This window comes from Arachis hypogaea, chromosome 11 (genome assembly GCF_003086295.3).
Source record: "Arachis hypogaea cultivar Tifrunner chromosome 11, arahy.Tifrunner.gnm2.J5K5, whole genome shotgun sequence".
NCBI lineage: Eukaryota > Viridiplantae > Streptophyta > Magnoliopsida > Fabales > Fabaceae > Arachis > Arachis hypogaea.
This window is the reverse complement of record NC_092046.1, coordinates 85,218,796-85,241,343: the sequence shown is the minus strand read 5'-3', so window position 1 is coordinate 85,241,343 and position 22,548 is coordinate 85,218,796. Positions and strand designations below refer to the sequence as shown.

At 38.2% G+C, this 22,548-nt stretch overlaps 1 protein-coding gene and 1 non-coding gene across 2 annotated transcripts; both read left to right on the top strand.

Annotated features, from left to right (window-relative positions):
* The first annotated feature begins 3,760 nt into the window (after positions 1-3,760).
* LOC140175958 (uncharacterized) lies at positions 3,761-4,860 on the top strand. Its single transcript, XM_072205812.1, has 3 exons — positions 3,761-4,034; positions 4,340-4,453; positions 4,528-4,860. The coding sequence occupies exons 1-3, from the start codon at positions 3,899-3,901 to the stop codon at positions 4,635-4,637; spliced, it is 360 nt and encodes a 119-aa protein (XP_072061913.1). The 5' UTR covers positions 3,761-3,898; the 3' UTR covers positions 4,638-4,860.
* Positions 4,861-13,390: 8,530 nt separating this feature from the next.
* LOC112724446 (small nucleolar RNA R71) lies at positions 13,391-13,498 on the top strand. Its single transcript, XR_003163607.1, has one exon. It is a non-coding gene; the product is annotated as a small nucleolar RNA R71 (small nucleolar RNA).
* The last annotated feature ends 9,050 nt before the right edge of the window (positions 13,499-22,548 follow it).

The following is a 22,548-nucleotide window of genomic DNA, read 5'->3' as shown; positions in this document are numbered from 1 at the left end:
GAATGAGGATAAAAGTTAAGTATTATTGGTAATTTGAAAAATCCAAAAATTGATTCTTGAAGCAAGAAAAAGCAGCAAAAATAAAAAAAATATACGAAAAAAAAGCAGAAAAAGCCAATAGCTCTTTAAATCAAAAGGCAAGAGCAAGGATCCAAGACTTTGAGCATCAATGGTTAGGAGGGCCTAAAAGAAATATCTTAGCCTAAACAGCTCAATTGAGCTGCTTCCCTAACTATATGCTTGTGGTGTGAAGGTGTCAAGTGAAAAGCTTGAGACTGAGTAGTTAAAGTCGTGGTCCAAAGCAAAAAGTGTGCTTAAGAACTCTGGACACCACTGGCTGGGGATTCTAGCAAAGCTAAATCACAATCCTAAGGGATTCACCCAGTTAAAATGTCTGTGGCATTTATGTATCCGGTGGTAATACTGGAAAACAAAGTGCTTAGGGTCACAGCCAAGACTCTAAAGAAGCTGTGTTCAAGAATAAAAAGGAACTTAACTAAGAGAATCAATAGTATCACCTGTATTCTAAGTTCCTAAAGATGCCAACTATTTTGAGCTTCAATGGAGATCTTTGCCCATTCAGACCTTTCATTATTATTTTCTGTACAGTATGAGTCACTAACCTCCTAAGGTTAAGGTTAGGAGCTCTGCTGAGTTTCATGGATCAATAATATTACTGTTCTAATTCAATATGTCTGATTCTATTCTCTTATGCAACCTCGTTCTTCATCTTATGAATTGAGGGTGACCCATGACAATCACCCCTATTCTACATGGGTTCCATGCGATTCCTGACCCGGATAGCATTGAACTAAAGCTAGAGATTGCATTGCGAATTCCAATAGAGCATCTGAGCAACTTTGGATATGTGACATGAAATCTCGTTGACTATGGGTGCGTGAGGTCTCTGTGGCACCTTGAGTAGGATCATGAAGGGGAGTGGATTGCTTAGAGCTTCATCTTCTACCACAGTGAGAAACCTAGAGCTGGCTTGATGAGAGGACATGAGTCATCTCAACATGGTGGATTGCTGCAGTGGAGGAGGTTAACTTGATGAGAGGACATGAGTTAATCACTTATGGCTGCCATTGAAGGAATCAGAAGGTTATTAAAGAAGACAGTAAGAAAAGTTAATCCGGAAAGACAAAGCATCTTTGAAGCCTCAACTATTCTATCATCATTGATTTCTCATCTATCTAGTAACGTTCTATTTATCTATTTTATATGTTTTTTGTGACAAAGTATAATTTCTATCTGCCTAACTAAGATCTGCAAGGTGTCCATTGCTTGCTCAAACCAACAATTTCCGGGGGATCGACCCTCACTCACCTGAGGTATTACTTGGACGACCCGGTATACTTGGCGGTCTATCTGTGCAAATTCTGCGGAGTCAATTTCGTGCACCACCTACTTTCCGAGCTATTTGATGAAGGGGAAAGCTGAACTTTATATTGTAATGCCTGTTTGATTTTGCTCTGTATGTATAAAAAACTTAACAGGGATTTTATAACATTATGCAAATGCTAGGCTGCAAAGTAAGTTTGTTGTTAATACCTAATACTATAGGAAAATTTTCAAGTGTACTGGGAACATCGGTGTTCCAGTTGTTTTAACTGTAGATTTCAATTAATATATATTATATATATCTTTTATAATTTAGATCAACAGTTAAAACAATTGGAACACCGGTGTTTCCGGTACACGTGAAACTCTTCCAATACTATAATGTGCTTTGATGTGAATGCTTCTTGCTTCCATAAAAGATGTGCCTCTTAACTGTTTGTGACTTCCCCTAATTGTATTCGTTTAACATATGAAGGTGAAGGACGACAGAATAATCCTTGACAAAACATTAGCTGATCAAGTGTCATCATGGAAAAGCAGCAAGGGACTCAGCGATGCAGTGGTAACTGTTCATGCTTGTTTTGGGGAAACATGCTCTTACTATGAAATTGGAGATGTATTTATTTGTGAGAAGACCAGGCAAGTTCATGGTACGAAACATATTTTATAGACAATGCTACTGTGTATTTTTACATTGCATAAGTTTAAATCCTTTAGTTTAGACTAAATCTAACAATTCAATGTTTCTTTTCTTTTTCTAGTTTGTGATGATACTTGTAGAAAAGTAATCATGGATCCCACCAATGAGCTTTTGGTCTATAAAATATCAGGACACTGCTTCGATAGATTTCTGTCACCGTTTGAGATGGAGTCGGGTATTCTAGGTATAAGTCTACTTAATATAGCATAAAATTAAGTATCAATAGCATCTATTATAATACTGATACATAACCATGTACACGGTATACCTATAGCTTGTGTTCGTAACACTGTTCTTTCGAAACTTCAGGAACAGTAGCAAGGTGGTGCAACTGATGAGGCAGAACCATTTATGGGGTCGAACCGTTTTGGTAAACTCATCTCTCCCTGTCTCTCTGGCTTCTGTTCTTTGTTCAGTTTTTGGATCAAGTCAAATCTTGCACATCTATCTCATTATGTTGCTTCTCTGTAATCTTTATTACATAGCTCCTTGCAGTTTATAGGATTATAAAAATATGTTATACCTAATAATCAAGTATCATACTACTTATTACATAGCTCCTTGTAGTTTATAGGATCATTCAAACATCTCAATTCTTGTATCTTACCTAGTTGACATTATCTTAATACTACACTGACAGTGTTTGGCATGCTTCTGACTTTGCTTGTTTAGTTAGCCAAGTAGCGATACCCTCTTGCCTTGCATTGCCTTTACATACTTTTCCTTCTTTGGAAGATGCTTCAATTCATGGAGCTTCCTTGCCAATGCCAATAGAGTGGTGTAATGTAAACGACTCACATGCAGGCTATCATATCCTATCCTATCTCAGCGATTCACAAGAAAAGAACCACCAAGTAGGTCCTTTCTTGTAGTGTGTTATTGCCTTCTATTTGTTCCTTCTTTGGTTAAAGATGGTTCCTATTTAATTAATTAACTAAAGAATGCTGGCTAAGGTTCCAAACTAGTACGTACAATGATTCTCAAAAGGGTTATGCTAGGTAACTAATGACTTTCTTGAACAATATGAACAACTACCAATAAAATAAAAATACACTATACCTCCAAATTATTTACCTAAATTTTAATATTAAATAACCATCCACACACCTAGTAAAATGAACATCCGATATATCTGTTGTTCACATTGTTTAATATTTTCATTGTCTACCTATAATTTTCCTTCTCAAAATATATAGTTTAAATGATGCTCATAATGTCTTCCAATTTCAATTTTTATATTATGTTTTATGTGGAGTCGCCTCTTCATATCAAATCATATAAAAACACGATTCCTATTTATTTTAGTTGAGGCTAATTTATACGGCTCCTATTAATACTGTATGAGAATAATTAAATATTAAATTAAATCACCAAAATTAATTTTTAATATAAAATATATATTAAAATATAAAATATATATTAAAAATAAATTAAATAATATATATTTATATACAAATATATAATAACTAATTTTAATAGTTAATTTTAATATATAAATAATATAATAATAAAATATAATAATTTCAATACTTGAATAGAAGCACATAGAATCGTCTTACAATTGTATTTATTTTCATTTCAGGAGGCTGGAGCACATAGTCCTTGTTCATTACCGTGAAACTCAAGAGGTTGTTTAAATGATTTTTCTTCTTGATTTGTCCTTTTTCTGAATCAATTTTTCTGTAAAAGTTTAACTAAAAAAGGATGTTTTTTAAAAGAAGAGGCTTATTCAAATGCATCCTATGTTTATAAGAGAAAGAGAAAGTCTCACACACTAATGCTTAATGTGTTACATGTTATACCCTTTGATCTGGTTAATGAATATAATTAACATTTTATCACAGTCATTGGTTAATGAATATAATTAACATTTTATCACAGTCACAAGGTTCTCCTGTCACACTTGTAAATTCTCATTCTAGTTCAGCCTCTGTCCAACCATGGTTATCAGAAGAATTAGACTCTGGGACTAACACTGCTTATACCAGTGGTAAGAAATACAATTCATACTCTTCAAGTTATCAATATGAACAACTTTTATTACATTTCTTTGAAGTCAGAGACCTTTTAAATGCAGATGTTAAGGGTTTTTAGTGGAAAAATATAGAAGAAAATTTATTGCAAGAGCACATGCAATGCACATATGTCTTTAGTCATCAAACATTTTTATTCTTCCCACTACCAACATTTGTGTTACTTTTAATTTATACTGCTATGTACCAGTGTTGTCATCTTGGTTTATATAGTTTTTCTTCCCTTGACTATGTATTATGTTTTCATTCCTTTTATAAACAGAATTTAATGACAATTTGATGGTTGAGAGTCATGAAATGAAGCTTCATGAGCTTAATACACTTGAATGGGATGACCTCGTGCTTTCAAACGACAACACCTCTATAGCCGCTAGTGGTAATTGTTTGTGCTCTATTACTTGTTGGGAAAAAATCTTGTGACTCTATTACTTCAAATTTACCTTCTTGCAGGAAATGTTCAATCCTTTAATCAACAAAACCAAAGTTTTCTGAAAGGGAGCTTGATGCGAGTGGAAATTGGCGAGTTAAGAATGATTGTAAAATATGCGTTGCAAGTATAGTTCTCAACCAACCAAAAATCCGCTCATCAATTAAGAAGGGTGTCACAGAAATTAAAATTAAAATACTGGGAGTATGAATCTCAGGTCGTCTCCCAACGAGTTGCAGAAAGGTGTGCTATTTTATTAATCAGATGTTTCAAAAAGGTTTGAGTTGAATGGCAGAAAATTAAATTAGAGAATTTATATAAATTTAAATAAAAGCCTTGACTGGGAGTTGATTAGCTGGAAGCCCTATTCTTGTTGCAGTACTCTCAAGATCAACTGACAATTGGGGGTTATTATGTTTATTTGTCCCTCATCAAGTAAGGGAAAGTCAAACAAGTTGGAGTGCTGTTTCTATCCATAAGTTCCAATCCACTCTTGGGAGGATTGGTGTTAGTGACTAGAGAGTAATCCAACGATAAACCCAATCACAATCTTTCTCTTGAGCATCCCAACTCAAGGGTTCCTTTCACTCAACTCCCCATCAAGTTAGGGAACTACTCGCTCATTGTAAATGCAAAATTCATAACATAAGAAAGGGAATTAAAGAAAGACATGATAAATAATAATCAAAAGATTAATTAAAAATAAAGGTAATTCTTGTATTAATAAATGCTAAAATAATCCAATGGTAAAATTAAGTAAATTAAGGAACATGGAAGAGTAAGAGACAAGTAAAGAGAACGAACTAGAATGTCGAAGTCTTGATGAGGTAAAAACTCTTCTCAATATCCCAATGCAAAAACAATGAATAATAACAAATCCTAAAAACTATGAATGTGTAGAGAGAAAACCTAGAGGGAGAGTAAAACTAGATCTGAAAAACTAAAACTATGCGGAATGAATGTTGTTGTTGGTTTCTGCATGTTCTCTGGCTCTAGTCTGCTTTTCTGGGCTGAAAACTGGGTCAAATAAGGCCCGAAATCGCCCCCAGCGATTCTGCAGATTATGCAGATCGCACATGTCACGCGGTCGCGTCATCCATGCGGCCGCGTCATTCGGCTTTCTGCTTTGCCACGCGGTCGCGTCATCCATGCGGCCGCGTCGCTTGTGCTATTCCATGCCGCGCGGTCGCGTCATCCATGCGGCCGCGTCACTGCGATTTCCTTTCTTTCGCGCGGTCGCGTGATCCATGCGGTCGCGTCACTTCTCGCTGGTCATCTCCTCAATTCCTTGTGTTCCTTCCATTTTCGCAAGCTTCCTCTCCAATCTCCAACTCATTCATGCCCTATAAAGCCTGAAACACTTAACACACAGATTACGGCATCGAATGGAATAAAAGAGAAATAAAATACATAATTAAAAGTCTCTAGGAAGCAAGTTTTCAATCATGCAATAACTTTAGGAAGGAATTATAAATGCATGCTTATTTAATGAATAAGTGGGTAAAGATGATGATAAAACCACATAAATAAACACAATATAAACCATAAAATAGTAGTTTATCAACCTCCCTACACTTAAACATTAGCATGTCCTCATGCTTAGTTGAAGGAGATAAAATGAATGAGTAAGAACATGTAAAACCTATGAAATGCAATGCAACCTATACCTATGAATGCAACTATATGATTTTTGTCCACTTGATCAAAAGTAAGTAAGCTCTTCAAAACAATTACAAATCAAATTCCACTAACTCAATTCTTATACAGTAAGGACAGATAAAAATGCAAGAAGATAGCTCATGAAAGCAGGAAACATAGAAATTCAAGCATGGAACCCTCACTGATGATGTATGTACACTCTAGTCTCTCTAGTGTATAGGGTCATCACTCTATCATTCTCTAATCATGCTCTCTAATTTTTGTTCTTCTCCTAACCAATCAACAACATTTAATATATCAATGCAAACATCATGAGGTCTTTTCAAGGTTATAATGGGGCCAAGGTAAGGGTAAGGATACATATATGACTAAGTAAGCTTATAAATTGAATCTTTAATTAACCCAAGCTTTAACATAACCTATATATATTCTATGTAACTTTAGAATTCATACCTAGCTACCCAGAAATCTCTTTCACATCCCTACACATGTTTCAACCTTTTGTTTTAATTTTATCATACATGCATTGATCTTTGAATGCTTGACTTAGCATTGGGGTGATTTTATCCCCTTGTTTATTTATTGAGTATTTTGGATATTTTTTTTTCAACATAAACATAAACATAGCTTATCAATGCACATAGAGTTTTAATTCTTATAGTTTCACATGAGTAGGTGGTGTGGGAAATCGTGATCTTCAACAATGGCGCCAATGGCTTGGTGCTCTCAAACGTGAATCACACTTAGTCACAATTCCGCACAACTAACCAGGAAGTGCACTGGGTCGTCCAAGTAATAAACCTTACGTGAGTAAGGGTCGATCCCACGGAGATTGTCGGCTTGAAGCAAGCTATGGTCACCTTGTAAATCTCAGTCAGGCATATTCAAATGGTTATAGTGAAATTGATAATTAAAACATAATTAAAATATAAACTAAGATAGAGATACTTATGTAATTCATTGGTGAGAATTTTAGATAAGTGTATAGAGATGCTTTCGTTCCTCTGAACCTCTGCTTTCCTGCTGACTTCATCCAACCATTCCTACTCCCTTCCATGACAAGCTTTGTGTAAGGCATCACCATTGTCAATGACTACTTCCCATCCTCTCTGTGAAAATGGTCCGATGCGCTGTCACCTGCATGGCTAATCATCTGGAGGTTCTCGATCATACTGGAATAGGATTCACCCTCCTTTTGCGTCTGTCACTACGCCCAGCACTCGCGAGTTTGAAGCTCGTCACAGCCATCCCTTCCCAGATCCTACTCAGAATACCACAGACAAGGTTTAGACTTTCTGGATCTCAAGAATGGCCATCCATGGGTTCTAACTTATACCACGAAGATTCTAATATCTCGGACTTGGTCCTCTGTATTAGATATCTAAGAGATATTCATTCTAGCTTGTTTGCATGTAGAACGGAAGTGTTTGTCAGGCACGCGTTCATAAGTGAGAATGATGATGAGCGTCACATAGTCATCACATTCATCATGTTCTTGGGTGCGAATGGATATCTTAGAATAGGAATAATCTTGAATTAAATAGAAAACAGTAGTACTTTGCATTAATTCATGAGAAACAGCAGAGCTCCACACCTTAATCTATGGTGTGTAGAAACTCTACCGTTGAAAATACATAAGTGATAATGGAGTTCATTGGTCTCGGCCCCAAAGAGGGAACCAGAAGAACCAAGACTAAAAGTGATCTGAAGATGTAAATACAATAGTAAAGAGTCCTATTTATCCTACACTAATTACTAGGGTTTACAGAGATAAGTAAATGATGATGAAATCTACTTCTGGGGCCCACTTGGTGTGTGCTTGGGCTGAGCATTGAGCTTTACACGTGTAGAGGCTTCTCTTGGAGTTGAACACCAGTTTATAACCTATTTCTGGCGTTTAACTCCACTTTGCAACCTGTTTCTGGCGTTTAACTCCAGACTGCAGCATGGAACTGGCGTTCAACGCCAGTTTGCATCATCTAAACTTGGGCAAAGTATGGACTATTATATATTGCTGGAAAGCCCTGGATGTTTAGTTTCCAATGCAATTGAGAGCGCACCATTTGGAGTTTTGTAGCTCTAGAAAATCCACTTTGAGTGCAGGGAGGTCAGAATCCAACAGCATCTGCAGTCCTTCTTCAACCTCTGAATCTGATTTTTGCTCAGGTCCCTCAATTTCAGCCAAAAAATACCTGAAATCACAGAAAAACACACAAACTCATAGTAAAGTCCAGAAATGTGATTTTTAATTAAAAACTAATAAAAATATACTAAAAACTAATTAAATTGTACTGAAAACTATGTAAAAACAGTGCCAAAAAGCGTATAAATTATCCGCTCATCACAACACCAAACTTAAACTGTTGCTTGTCCCTAAGCAACTGAAAATCAAATAGGATAAAAAGAAGAGAATATACTATGAATTCCAAAATATCAATGAAACTTAGCTCCAATCAGATGAGCGGGACTTGTAGCTTTTTGCCTCTAGAATAGTTTTGGCATCTCACTTTATCCATTGAAGTTCAGAATGATTGGCATCTATAGGAACTTAGAATTCAGATGGTGTTATTGATTCTCCTAGTTCAGTATGTGATTCTTGAACACAGCTACTTTATGAGTCTTGGCCATGGCCCTAAGCTCTTTGTTTTCCAGTATTACCACCAGATACATAAATGCACAGACACATAATTGGGTGAACCTTTTCAGATTGTGACTTAGCTTTGCTAAAGTCCCCAATTAGAGGTGTCCAGGGTTCTTAAGCACACTCTTCTTTTTGCTTTGGACCTTGACTTTAACCGCTCAGTCTCAAGTTTTCACTTGACACGTTCACGCCACAAGCACATGGTTAGGGACAGCTTGGTTTAGCCGCTTAGGCCAGGATTTTATTCCTTTAGACCCTCCTATCCACTGATGCTCAAAGCCTTGGATCCTTTTTTTTATTTATTACCCTTGCCTTTTGGTTTTAAGGGCTATTGGCTTTTTCTGCTTGCTTTCTCTTTCTCTTTCTCTTTTTTTGCTATTTTTTTTTTTGCAAGCTTTGTATTCACTGCTTTTTCTTGCTCCAAGAATCATTCTTATGATTTTTCAGATTATCAAATAACATGTCTCCTGTTCATCATTCTTTCAAGAGCTAACATATTTAACATTCATAAACAACAACTTCAAAAGACATATGCACTGTTCAAGCATTCATTCAGAAAACAAAAGTATTGTCACCACATCAAAATAATTAAACTAGTTTCAAGGACGAATTCGAAACCATGTACTTCTTGTTCTTTTGTAATTAAAACATTTTTCATTCAAGAGAGGTGATGGATTCATAGGATATTCATAACTTTAAGGCATAGACACTTAAATACTAATGATCATGTAATAAAGACACAAACATAGATAAACATTTAACATAAAAAAAAAATGAAAAGCAGAAAATTTAAGAACAAGGAATGAGTCCACCTTAGTGATGGTGGCATTTTCTTCTTGAAGAACTAATGATGTCCTTGAGCTCTTCTATGTCTCTTCCTTGCCTTTGTTGCTCCTCTCTCATAGCTCTTTGATCTTCTCTAATTTCATGGAGGATGATGGAGTGCTCTTGATGTTCCACCCTTAGTTGTCCCATGTTGGAACTTAATTCTCCTAGGGAGGTGTTGACTTGCTCCCAAAAGTTTTGTGGAGGAAAGTGCATCCCTTGAGGCATCTCAGGGATTTTTTGGTGATGAGCTTCTTCATGCGTCTCTTGAGATCCATGAATAGGCTCTCTAGTTTGCTCCATCCTTCTCTTGGTGATGGGCTTGTCCTCCTCAATGAGGATATCTCCCTCTATGTCAATCCCAGTCGAATTGCATAGATGGCAAATGAGGTGAGGAAAGGCTAACCTTGCCACAGTAGAGGACTTGTCAGCCACCTTGTAGAGTTCTTGAGGTATAATCTCATGAACCTCCACTTCCTCCCCAATCATGATACTATGGATCATGATGGCCCGGTCTACAGTAACTTCAGACTGATTGCTAGTGGGAATGATTGAGCGTTGAATGAACTCCAACCATCCTCTAGCTACAGGCTTAAGGTCCAGTCTTCTCAGTTGAACCGGTTTGCCTTTTGAGTCAATCTTCCATTGAGCTCCTTCCACACATATGTCCATGAGGACTTGGTCCAACCTTTGATCAAAGTTGACTCTTCTTGTGTAGGGGCGTGCATTTTCTTCCATCATTGGCAATTTGAATGCCAGCTTTACATTTTCCAGACTAAAATCTAAGTATTTTCCCCGAACCATGGTGAGCCAATGCTTTGGATTCGGGTTCACACTTTGATCATGGTTCCTAGTGATCCATGCATTTGCATAGAACTCTTGAACCATTAGGATTCCGACTTGTTGAATGGGGTTGGTTAGAACTTCCCAACCTCTTCTTTGGATCTCATGTCGGATCTCCGGATACTCACTTTTCTTGAGTTTGAAAGGGACCTCGGGGATCACCTTCTTCTTGGCCACAACATCATAGAAGTGGTCTTGATGGGCTTTGGAGATGAATCTTTCCATCTCCCATGACTCGGAGGTGGAAGCTTTTGTCTTCCCTTTCCCTTTTCTAGAGGTTTCTCCGGTCTTGGGTGCCATCAATGGTAATGGAAAAACAAAAAGCTGTGCTTTTACCACACCAAACTTAGAATATTGCTCGCCCTCGAGCAAGAGAAGAAAGAAGAGAAGAAGAAGAAGAGAAAATATGGAGGAGAGTGAGGGAGAGGTGTATTCGGCCAAGGTATAGAAGATAGGGTTGTGTTGTGTGAAAACGAAGGAGGGATGGAGGGGTTTATATAGTGAGGGGAGAGGGAGTAGGTTCGGCCATATTGGGTGGGTTTGGGTGGGGAAGAGTGGATGGATGTGAGTGGTGAAGGGGTAATGGGGAAGAGAGATTGAGGTGATTGGTGAGGGGTTTTGGGGAAGGGTGTTTATTGGGAAGAGAGGATGAATGTTGAGAAGAGGTGAGAATATGAGTGGAGGTATGTGGGGATCCTGTGGGGTCCATAGATGCTGAGATGATCCTGTGGGATCCACAGATCCTGAGGTGTCAAGGATTTACATCCCTGCACCAATTAGGCATGTAAAACAACTTTGCATGCAATTCTAGCGTTTAAACGTCGAATTGATGCTTCTTCTGGGCGTTCAACGCCCATGTGCAGCATATTTCTGGCGTTGAACGCCAGTTCCATGCTTGTTTCTAGCGTTCAGCGCCAGCTCTTCTCAGGGTGTATTCCTGGCATCTGAACACCAGGATGTTGCTTGTTTCTGGCATTCAACGCCAGATCCATGCTCTGTTCTAGCGTTGAACGCCAGCCAGATGCTCCTTACTGGCGTTTAAATGCCAGTAAGTCCTTTCTCCAGGGTGTAATTTTTCTTCTGCTGTTTTTGATTCTGTTTTTAATTTTTGTATTTATTTTGTGACTCCACATGATCATGAACCTAATAAAACATGAAAGAACAAAAAATAAAATAAAATTAGATAAATAAAAATTGGGTTGCCTCCCAACAAGCGCTTCTTTAATGTCAATAGCTTGACAGTGGGCTCTCACGGAGCCACACAGGTGATCAGGTCAATTTTATAGATTCCCAACACCAAACTTAGAGTTTGGATGTGGGGTTTCAACACCAAACTTAGAGTTTGATTGTGGGGGCTTTGGTTGACCCTGTACTGAGAGAAGCTTTTCATGCTTCCTCTCTATTGTTACAGAAGGAGATCCTTAAGTTTTAAACACAAGGTTGTCCTTATTTAGTTGAAGGACCAACTCTCCTTTGTCCACATCAATCACAGCTTTTGCTGTGGCTAAGAAGGGTCTTCCAAGGATGATGGATTCATCCTCATCCTTCCCGGTGTCTAGGATTATGAAATCAGCAGGGATGTAAAGGCCTTCAACCTTTACTAACACGTCCTCTACTAGTCCATAAGCTATTTTCTTGGATTTGTCTGTCATCTCTAATGAGAAATTGGCAGCCTGTACCTCAAGGATTCCCAGTTTCTCCATTACAGAAAGTGGCATGAGGTTTATCCCTGACCCAAGGTCACATAGAGCCTTCTCAAAGGTCATGGTGCCTATGGTACAAGGTATTAGGAACTTTCCAGGATCCTGTTTCTTCTGAGGTAATGTTAGTTGATCCAGATCACTCAGTTCATTGATGAGCAAGGGAGGTTCATCTTCCCAAGTCTCATTACTAAATAATTTGGCATTCAGCTTCATGATTGCACCAAGGTACTTGGCAACTTGCTCTTCAGTAACATCCTCATTCTCTTCAGAAGAAGAATACTCATCAGAGCTCATGAAGGGCATAAGGAGGTTCAATGGAATCTCTATGGTCTCTAGATGAGCCTCAGAGTCCTTTGGTTCCTCAAAGGGAAACTCCTTGTTGATCACTGGATGTCCCAGGAGGTCTTCCTTACTAGGATTCACGTCCTCTTCCTCCCCTATAGGTTCGGCCATGTTGGTGATATCAATGGCCTTGCACTCTCTCTTTGGATTCTTTTCTGTATTGCTTGGGAGAGTACTAGGAGGAGTTTCAGTGACCTTTTTACTCAGCTGGCCTACTTGTGCCTCCAAATTTCTTATGGAGGACCTTGTTTCACTCATGAAACTTAAAGTGGCCTTGGACAGATCAGAGACTAAGTTTGCTAAATTAGAGGTATTTTGTTCAAAATTCTCTGTCTGTTGCTGAGAAGATGATGGAAAAGGCTTGCTGTTGCTGAGCCTGTTTCTTCCACCATTATTAAAGCCTTGTTGAGGCTTCTGTTGATCCTTCCATGAGAAATTTGGATGATTTCTCCATGATAAATTATAGGTATTTCCATAAGGTTCACCCATATAATTTACCTCTGCTATTGCAGGGTTATCAGGATCATAAGCTTCTTCTTCAGAAGATGCCTCTTTAGTACTGTTGGATGCATTTTGCCATCCGTTCAGACTTTGGGAAATCATGTTGACTTGCTGAGTCAACAATTTATTCTGAGCCAATATGGCATTCAGAGCATCAATTTCAAGAACTCCCTTCTTCTGAGGCGTCCCATTATTCAAGGAATTTCTCTCAGAAGTATACATGAATTGATTATTTGCAACCATGTCAATAAGTTCTTGAGCTTCTGCAGGCATCTTCTTTAGGTGAATGGATCCACCTGCAGAATGGTCCAGTGACATCTTGGAGAACTCAGACAGACCATAATAGAATATATCCAGAATGGTCCATTCTGAAAGCATGTCAGGAGGACACCTTTTGGTCATCTGCTTGTATCTTTCCCAAGCTTCATAGAGGGATTCACCATCTTTTTGCTTGAATGTCTGAACATCCACTCTAAGCTTGCTCAGCTTTTGAGGAGGAAAGAACTTAGCCAAGAAGGCTGTGACCAGCTTATCCCAGGAGTCCAGGCTATCCTTAGGTTGTGAGTCCAACCATGTTCTAGCTCTGTCTCTTACAGTAAAAGGGAAAAGCATGAGCCTGTAGACTTCAGGATCTACTCCATTAGTCTTAACAGTCTCACAGATCTACAGGAACTCAGTTAAAAACTGGTAGGGATCTTCTTATGGAAGTCCATGAAATTTACAGTTCTGTTGCATTAGAGCAACTAATTGAGGTTTCAGCTCAAAATTGTTAGCTCCAATAGTATGGATTGAGATGCTTCTTCCATCAAACTTGGAAGTAGGTGTAGTATAATCACCAAGCATCCTCCTTGCATTATTGTTGTTAGGTGCGTCTGCCATCTCCTTTTCTTGTTCGAAAATTTTAGTAAGGTTGTCTCTGGATTGTTGTAATTTAGCTTCTCTTAGTTTTCTCTTCAGAGTCCTTTCAGGTTCTGGATCAGCTTCAACAAGAATACCCTTTTCCTTGTTCCTGCTCATATGAAAGGGAAGAGAACAAGAAAAGAAGAGGAATCCTCTATGTTACAGTAAAGAGGTTCCTTATTGTTAGTAGAAGAAGAAAGGGAATAGGAGTGAAGAAGAATGGATAATCCAAACACAAGGGTGAGGATAGGAGCAGAGATATGAGATGAGGAGAAGTGTTAGTAAGTAATTAAATAAATAGAAGAAGATGAGAGGGAGAAGTTTTCAAAAATAATTTTTGAAAAGGGGTTGATGATTTTCGAAAATTAAAGGAGAAATAGAATTAAAATTAAAATTTAAAACAATTAATTAATTAAAAAGAATTTTTGAAAAAGAGGGAGGTATTTTCGAAAATTAAAGAGGGACGAGTAGTTAGGTGGCTTTGAAAAAGATAAGAAACCTACAAAAAGTCAATTAGTTAGTTGAAAAAGATTTGAAAATCAATTTTTAAAAGATAAGAAGATAAGAAGTTAGAAAAGATATTTTAAAATCAAATTTTTGAAAAAGATAGGATTTAAAAAGATATGACAAAAAGATATGATTAAAATTAGTTTTGAAAAAGATTTGAATTTTAAATTCAAAATTAATGACTTGACTCACAAGTAATCACAAGATACGATTCTAGAACTTAAAGTTTGAATCTTTCTTAATAAAGTAGCAACTTGAAATTTTTGAATCAAATCATTAATTGTTGATAATATTTTCGAAAATTATGAGATAAAATTAAGAAAAAGATTTTTTGAAAAATATTTTTAAAATTTTCGAAAATAAATAAGAAAAATGAAAAAGATTTGATTTTTGAAAAAGATTTTGAAAAAGATAGGATTTTCAAATTGAAAATTTGATTTGACTCATACGAAACAACTAGATTTTAAAATTTTTAGACAAAGTCAATTCAAATTTTCGAAATTTATGAGTGAAAAAGGGAAAGATATATTTTTTTTTTTGAATTTTTAATGATGAAAGAGAAAAACAATGAAAAGACTTAATGCATGAAAGTTGTGGATCAAAACAAATGATACATGCAAGAACACTATGAATGTCAAGATGAATACCAAGAACACTTTGAATGTCAAGATGAGCACCAAGAACTTATTTTTGAAAATTTTTATATGCAAAGAAAACATGCAAGACACCAAACTTAGAAATCTTTCATGTTTAGACCTTATGGATGCAAGAATGCATATGAAAAACACCTTACAAAACAAAACAATAGAATATGAAGATCAAACAAGAAAGTTCATCAAGAACAACTTGAAGATCATGATGAATGCAATGCATGAATGCAAATTTTGAAAAATGCAAGATGAATATGCAATTGACACCAAACTTGAAACATGACACAAGACTTAAACAAGAAATGTAAAAAAATATTTTTGATTTTATGATTTTATTAAAAAAAATTTTTGGATTTTTTTCGAAAATTATTTGAAAAAGAAAAATAAGGATTTCAAAATTTTTTATATGAATTCCAGGAATCTTGCATTGTTAGTCTAAAGCTCCAGTCTAGGAATTAGACATGGCTCACTAGCCAGCCAGGCTTTCAATGAAAGCTCCGGTCCAAAACACTAGACATGGCCAATGGCCAGCCAAGCTTTAGAATACAAATCAGTCATATAGCAGCAGGTGGATTAGGAACAGCTAGCTTGCTCTTGTGATAATGGTTTGGAAGCCTCAGTCCAAAAGAATTTAAACATGGCTTTGCAGCCAGCCAGGCTCCAACATTTTTCATGAAACTCTAGAATTCATTCTTAAAAATTCTGAAGAACATAAAATTTTTTTTTTTGGAAATTTTTTCGAAAATTAGAAGAGTAAAAACAAAAACTTAAAATTAAAATAAAGTTACCTAATCTGAGCAACAAGATGAACCGTCAGTTGTCCAAACTCGAACAATCCCCGGCAACGGCGCCAAAAACTTGGTGTGGGAAATCGTGATCTTCAACAATGGCGCCAATGGCTTGGTGCTCTCAAACGTGAATCACACTTAGTCACAATTCCGCACAACTAACCAGCAAGTGCACTGGGTCGTCCAAGTAATAAACCTTACGTGAGTAAGGGTCGATCCCACGGAGATTGTCGGCTTGAAGCAAGCTATGGTCACCTTGTAAATCTCAGTCAGGCAGATTCAAATGGTTATGGTGAATTGATAATTAAAACATAATTAAAATATAAACTAAGATAGAGATACTTATGTAATTCATTGGTGAGAATTTCAGATAAGTGTATAGAGATGCTTTCGTTCCTCTGAACCTCTGCTTTCCTGCTGACTTCATCCAACCATTCCTACTCCCTTCCATGGCAAGCTTTGTGTAGGGCATCATCGTTGTCAATGGCTACTTCCCATCCTCTCTTTGAAAATGGTCCGATACGCTGTCACCTGCATGGCTAATCATCTGGAGGTTCTCGATCATACTGGAATAGGATTCACCCTCCTTTTGCGTCTGTCACTACGCCCAGCACTCACGAGTTTGAAGCTCGTCACAACCATCCCTTCCCAGATCCTACTCGGAATACCACAGACAAGGTTTAGACTTTCCGGATCTCAAGAATGGCCATCCATGGGTTCTAACTTATACCACGAAGATTCTAATATCTCGGACTCGGTCCTCTGTATTAGATATCTAAGAGATATTCATTCTAGCTTGTTTGCATGTAGAACGGAAGTGTTTGTCAGGCACGCGTTCATAAGTGAAAATGATGATGAGCGTCACATAATCATCACATTCATCATGTTCTTGGGTGCAAATGGATATCTTAGAATAGGAATAAGCTTGAATTGAATAGAAAACAGTAGTACTTTTCATTAATTCATGAGGAACAGCAGAGCTCCACACCTTAATCTATGGTGTGTAGAAACTCTACCGTTGAAAATACATAAGTGATAATGGAGTTCATTGGTCTCGGCCCCAGAGAGGGAACCAGAAGAACCAAGACTAAAATTGATCTGAAGATGTAAATACAATAGTAAAAAGTCCTATTTATCCTAAACTAATTACTAGGGTTTACAGAGATAAGTAAATGATGATGAAATCCACTTCCGGGGCCCACTTGGTGTGTGCTTGGGCTGAGCATTGAGCTTTACACGTGTAGAGGCTTCTCTTAGAGTTGAACGCCAGTTTATAACCTGTTTCTGGCGTTTAACTCCACTTTGCAACCTGTTTCTGGCGTTTAACTCCAGACTACAGCATGGAACTGGCGTTCAACGCCAGTTTGCATCGTCTAAACTTGGGCAAAGTATAGACTATTATATATTGCTGGAAAGCCCTGGATGTTTAGTTTCCAACGCAATTGAGAGCGCGCCATTTGGAGTTCTGTAGCTCCAGAAAATCTACTTTGAGTGCAGGGAGGTCAGAATCCAACAGCATCTGCAGTCCTTCTTCAACCTCTGAATCTGATTTTTGCTCAGGTCCCTCAATTTCAGCCAGAAAATACTTGAAATCACAGAAAAACATACAAACTCATAGTAAAGTCCAGAAATGTGATTTTTAATTAAAAACAAATAAAAATATACTAAAAACTAATTAAATTGTACTAAAAACTATGTAAAAATAATGCCAAAAAGCGTATAAATTATCCGCTCATCAGTAGGTATCCAAATTCCCATTATATTATCATAACACATTCCCTTATTATCTTTTGTTCCCACAATTTCCCATACTTAAATAACACACACAATTCTATCTTAAGCTAACCAAAGATTCAATTTGGGATATATAATTGTTTTTCCGCTTAAGGCTAGTAATGTGGTAAAATATAGAACAAATGGGATTTAAAGGCTCAAAGTGGCTAACAAAGGTAATTGAAAGGGTAGGCTTTATTTGGATAAGTGAGCTAAACAAATAATGGCCTCAATCATATGCAAACATATAAATATAATAAACATTGGACATATAGGATGAAACAAAATATAGATTACAATCATAGAGAAGTAAACACACAAGAATGAAATAATTATGGTTAAATAATGTAACTATTCATAAAGGCTCAAATCTCACAAGTTGTGTATTCTTTAGCTCAAAAATCATGTTCCAAATACAACTTCAAGCAAATTTAACATAAAAGTTTTAATTAAAATTAGTGAAATTTTGTTCCAAAGATAGGGTCTTAGAAGAAACTTATTGTCTTTTCAATCAAGCAGAACATGCATGCAACTAACTTATTACTATGCAATTTATCCTATTCTACAAAAGAAAAATCTAACTAAATATCCTAATTTATTGGTGCTAGGGAAGAGAAATTACCTCCGGAAGTCAGGTACTGACCGACCTCTCCACACTTAAGGCTTTGCACCGTCCTCGGTGCCATCTGTCAAGAACAAAGGTGGGCTGGTAGCAGTATCTCCACAGTCGAGACCATCATGGCTCCCTGTGCTGGTAAAGGAAGTGGAGTTTGGGGTATCTGAGTCCTTGAATTTTCCCATGATCAGCTCCTTGAGGTATGTGAATCGGCGCTTGTTACGGCGCTTTCTCAGCTTAGCTTTCTGTTCATGCCGATCCAACTTTTCAAGTATCTGCTGGAGCAGTTGGGCTGTTGTAGGTGCTTGTGGTGTTGAAGAATGAATATCTTCAACTGGTTCAGTAGGCTGGCTAATAGTGGCTGCTGGAAGTCTAAGGTACTTCCCGTTGGGGACATACTGATCATCCCGTGGAAGCATGGCTTTGGTGTCTCCAGCTCTGTAGGAGACTCCGGCTGCTGAGACAAGATCTGAGACCAGGGCTGGAAAAGGTAAGTTGCCAGTGATTTGTACGTGTCCCATGGCATTCCGGATATGTCTTGGTATATTCAGAGGTTGGTCTGTAAGGATGCACCATAGTAGAAAGGCCATGTCCGCAGTGAAGGAGGACTCGTGAGTGCTCGGAAAGACGTAATGGGACATAATCTGTGCCCATACGCGAGCCTTCAAGGTAAGTGCTGAAGCCGAAATTCCCTTAGGGCGGGTACGATGGTATCCGTAGATCCATCTGCTGCCAGGTAGTGCGATAACTCTGAGAACGGCGTCCCAGTCAAATTGGTACATCTGGCGCTTGAGTGCGGCTTCTTGAAAGGCGTCCAATCCTTCTGGAACAGGGGGAAGACTTAGAACTTTTTGAATGGCCTCTTCTATAATGGGGACTTGCTTCTGACGAACATAGACAAACTGCAGGGTTGGCAGGTGGAAGTTGGAGTAGAACTCGACCACCCAAGAAAGATTGACCTGCCTTGGCTGTCTCTGTAGGAAACCACATTGTCTTCGGACAATTTGCGGCTCAACAAATGTAGCAATATGGTTAGGGAGGAGAAGAAGGTATTCGTTGTTGTAACTCCTTTCTACCAGGATGGGGAACATCTGCTCACAGTAGCGATTGGGGAATCGCGCAGTGTCCTTTGCTGGGAAGGCTCTTTCTTTATCATCAACCTTTATAATCCTCTTAATTTTCTTTGTTGAGGGCTTAACTGCGGTTGAAGAAGGCTCTGCCACTAATTCCCTCTTCGTTCCTCTCCTTGCTGTTGATTTGGGAATGGCTTTCTCTTTTCCTTTCTTGGTGGCCATCCTGAAAAAGGGAAGGGAAAGTAAATTAAATTCAAAGAGATAGAGCAAGGAAGAGAACGGAAAAGGATGGTTATAAATGCACATTAAAAGGTAAAAGATGTTAACACACGCTCATGAGTACAGGTGAAAACTCATTAATGGAAAATAGCTAGTGCATATGATGACAAGTGAATGCAAGGTGTTTATTGGCATGCCGGCAAAGGGCATGAGTAGCATAGATCAAGCATCACTCGTAACAAAACCATCACGTTTGTATTGACAATTAATTTCAATTAATACAATAGTAAAGGAAATTTGTGAAAAGCAAGCATTGAATAGGAGGATAATGTAGAAAAATGCATAATGCCATATTGGCTTTTTCACAAACACATTGCATGCATGTAGAAGAAGCTCTTGAAAATAAGAATTTGAACATGCAAGTAATCCCTTAAAAAGCAATATATAATTGTCAAACAAATTTACAACAATCTACAAGCATATAATAATAAATAATGACTCACATAAATTGATAACACCAAGTAAAAAGGAGAAAGAAAGAAAAAGAAAATATGAACAATGAAGGTAAAAAGAAAAGAAAAGAAGATAACATATAAAAATAAGAAGAATAATAGAAAAGCAAGGAGGGAAGAAGAACAAGAAGAACCTTGTTAATGGGGTGAGAGAGAGTAAAAAATGAGAAAGAAGGAAGAAGGGAGGAAGAGAGGGAGAAGAAATAAGGAGGGATAAGAGAAAATAGGATTTGGGGAGAAAAAGATAAGATAATTTGGCAAATCAGGAAAACTGTGCGGCGCAAGCGACGCGGTCGCGTGGGGCACGCAGTCGCGCAACTTGCGCTTAAACTCAATGACGCGGTCGCGTCGGTCACGCGGTCGCGTCGGTCACGCGGTCGCGTGACCCGTTTTAGGCAAATGGCGCGACGGTAGCATCGCACTTGCACAACTCTCTGTTTAAAATTATATTAGTGCCAAATTTTGGGTGACGCGATTGCGTGAGTGGTCAATTATAAGGATACGACACGATCGCGTGGGGCACGCGATCGCGTGAGAGGGACTGCGCGTCCAGCGCCAGTCCAGCACCACTCTAGCACAACTTTCGGGTGTGCACCACTTTGACGTCGAAATCTTGGTCACGCGGCCGCGTGGGGCACGCGGTCGCGTGGGAGGCCATTATTCCCATATGACGCGGTCGCGTGGGACAATTTGTGCCATTGGCACGCCTCCAGCCCTGCTCCTATGTAACTCTCTGTTCATATTATTATTGTCTCCCATCTTCTTGCGACGCGGACGCGTCAATGAGGCGGTCGCATCGCATGATTTTTTTTTAATTAAAATAAAGGTATGTAAATGCAGATGTACGAAATGTACTAATGAAGAGAAGAGTTATTGAATAAGAAAACTAAAAATAAAGAAAAGAACAATCATACAATGGTGGGTTGTCTCCCACCTAGCACTTTGCTTTAACGTCCGTAAGTTGGACGCTCCACTAGCTCAGTCTTCGGCTATGTGGAGATCTTCCAAGAGAAAGATCTCAAGCTCCTTGTTTTTCTTCAGCTTCTCGCCATGGTACAGCTTTAAACGATGTCCATTAACTTTGATAAGTTCAGAGTTTGAAGGATGGCTTAGGTGATAATATCCGTACGGTTCAGCCTTCTCCACTTTGTATGGACCTTCCCATCTTGATCTCAACTTGCCTGGCATGAGTCTCAGTCGAGATTTATAAAGGAGGACCAAGTCCCCAGGTTGGAACTCTTTCCTCTTGATGTGCTGATCATGTACAGCCTTCATCTTCTCCTTGTATAGTCTTGAGTTCTCATAAGCTTCTAGGCGAAGGCTTTCCAGTTCTTGCAGTTGCAACTTCCTTTCAGCTCCGGCTCTCTTAATTCCCATGTTGCATTCCTTTACTGCCCAAAAGGCTTTATGCTCTATTTCAACAGGGAGATGACAAGCTTTTCCATAAACTAAGCGGAAAGGACTCATCCCAATGGGTGTTTTGTATGCTGTTCTATATGCCCAGAGTGCATCTTGTAGCCTGGTGCTCCAGTCTCTTCTATGAGGTTTGACTATCTTCTGCAAGATACGTTTTATCTCTCTATTTGACACCTCGGCTTGCCCATTAGCATGAGGGTGGTATGCTGTTGCAACCTTATGAATTATCCCATGTTTCTTCATTAGTCCTGTTAGTCTTCTGTTACAAAAATGGGTGCCTTGATCGCTCACGATTGCTCGTGGTGATCCAAAGTGACAAATAATGTGGTTTCTAACAAAGGAAACAACAGTGTTAGCATCATCATTGCGGGTAGAAATTGCTTCCACCCATTTGGAAACGTAATCCACAGCTAACAATAAATAGAAATAACCATTAGAATTTGGAAATGGACCCATGAAATCAATGCCCCAAACATCAAAAATTTCACAAAAAAGTATAATTTGTTGAGGCATCTCATCCTTTCTGGATATATTACCAAATTTCTGGCATGGAAAACAAGATTTACAAAATTCAGCAGCGTCCTTAAAAAGAGTAGGCCACTAGAATCCACAGTCTAAGATTTTTCTAGCAGTTCTCTGAGGGCCAAAATGTCCTCCACTCTCAGATGAGTGATAGGCCTCTAAGATGGACTGGAATTCTGATTGAGGCACACACCGCCTAATTATCTGGTCAGCGCCACATCTCCATAAATATGGGTCATCCCATATATAATATTTAGACTCGCTTTTCAGCTTGTCTCTTTGATGCTTAGAAAAGTTCGGAGGGAAGGTGCGGCTAACTAGATAATTAGCTACAGGTGCATACCAAGGGACTATCTCAGATACTGCTTGCAGGTTATCAAATGGGAAATTATCAGATATAGGAGTGGAGTCATCTGTAATATGTTCAAGGCGACTCAAGTGGTCTGCCACTAAATTCTGGTTACCACTCCTATCCTTAATTTCTAAATCAAATTCTTGTAATAGCAGTATCCAATGAATAAGCCTTGGTTTGGACTCCTTTTTAGCTAATAAAT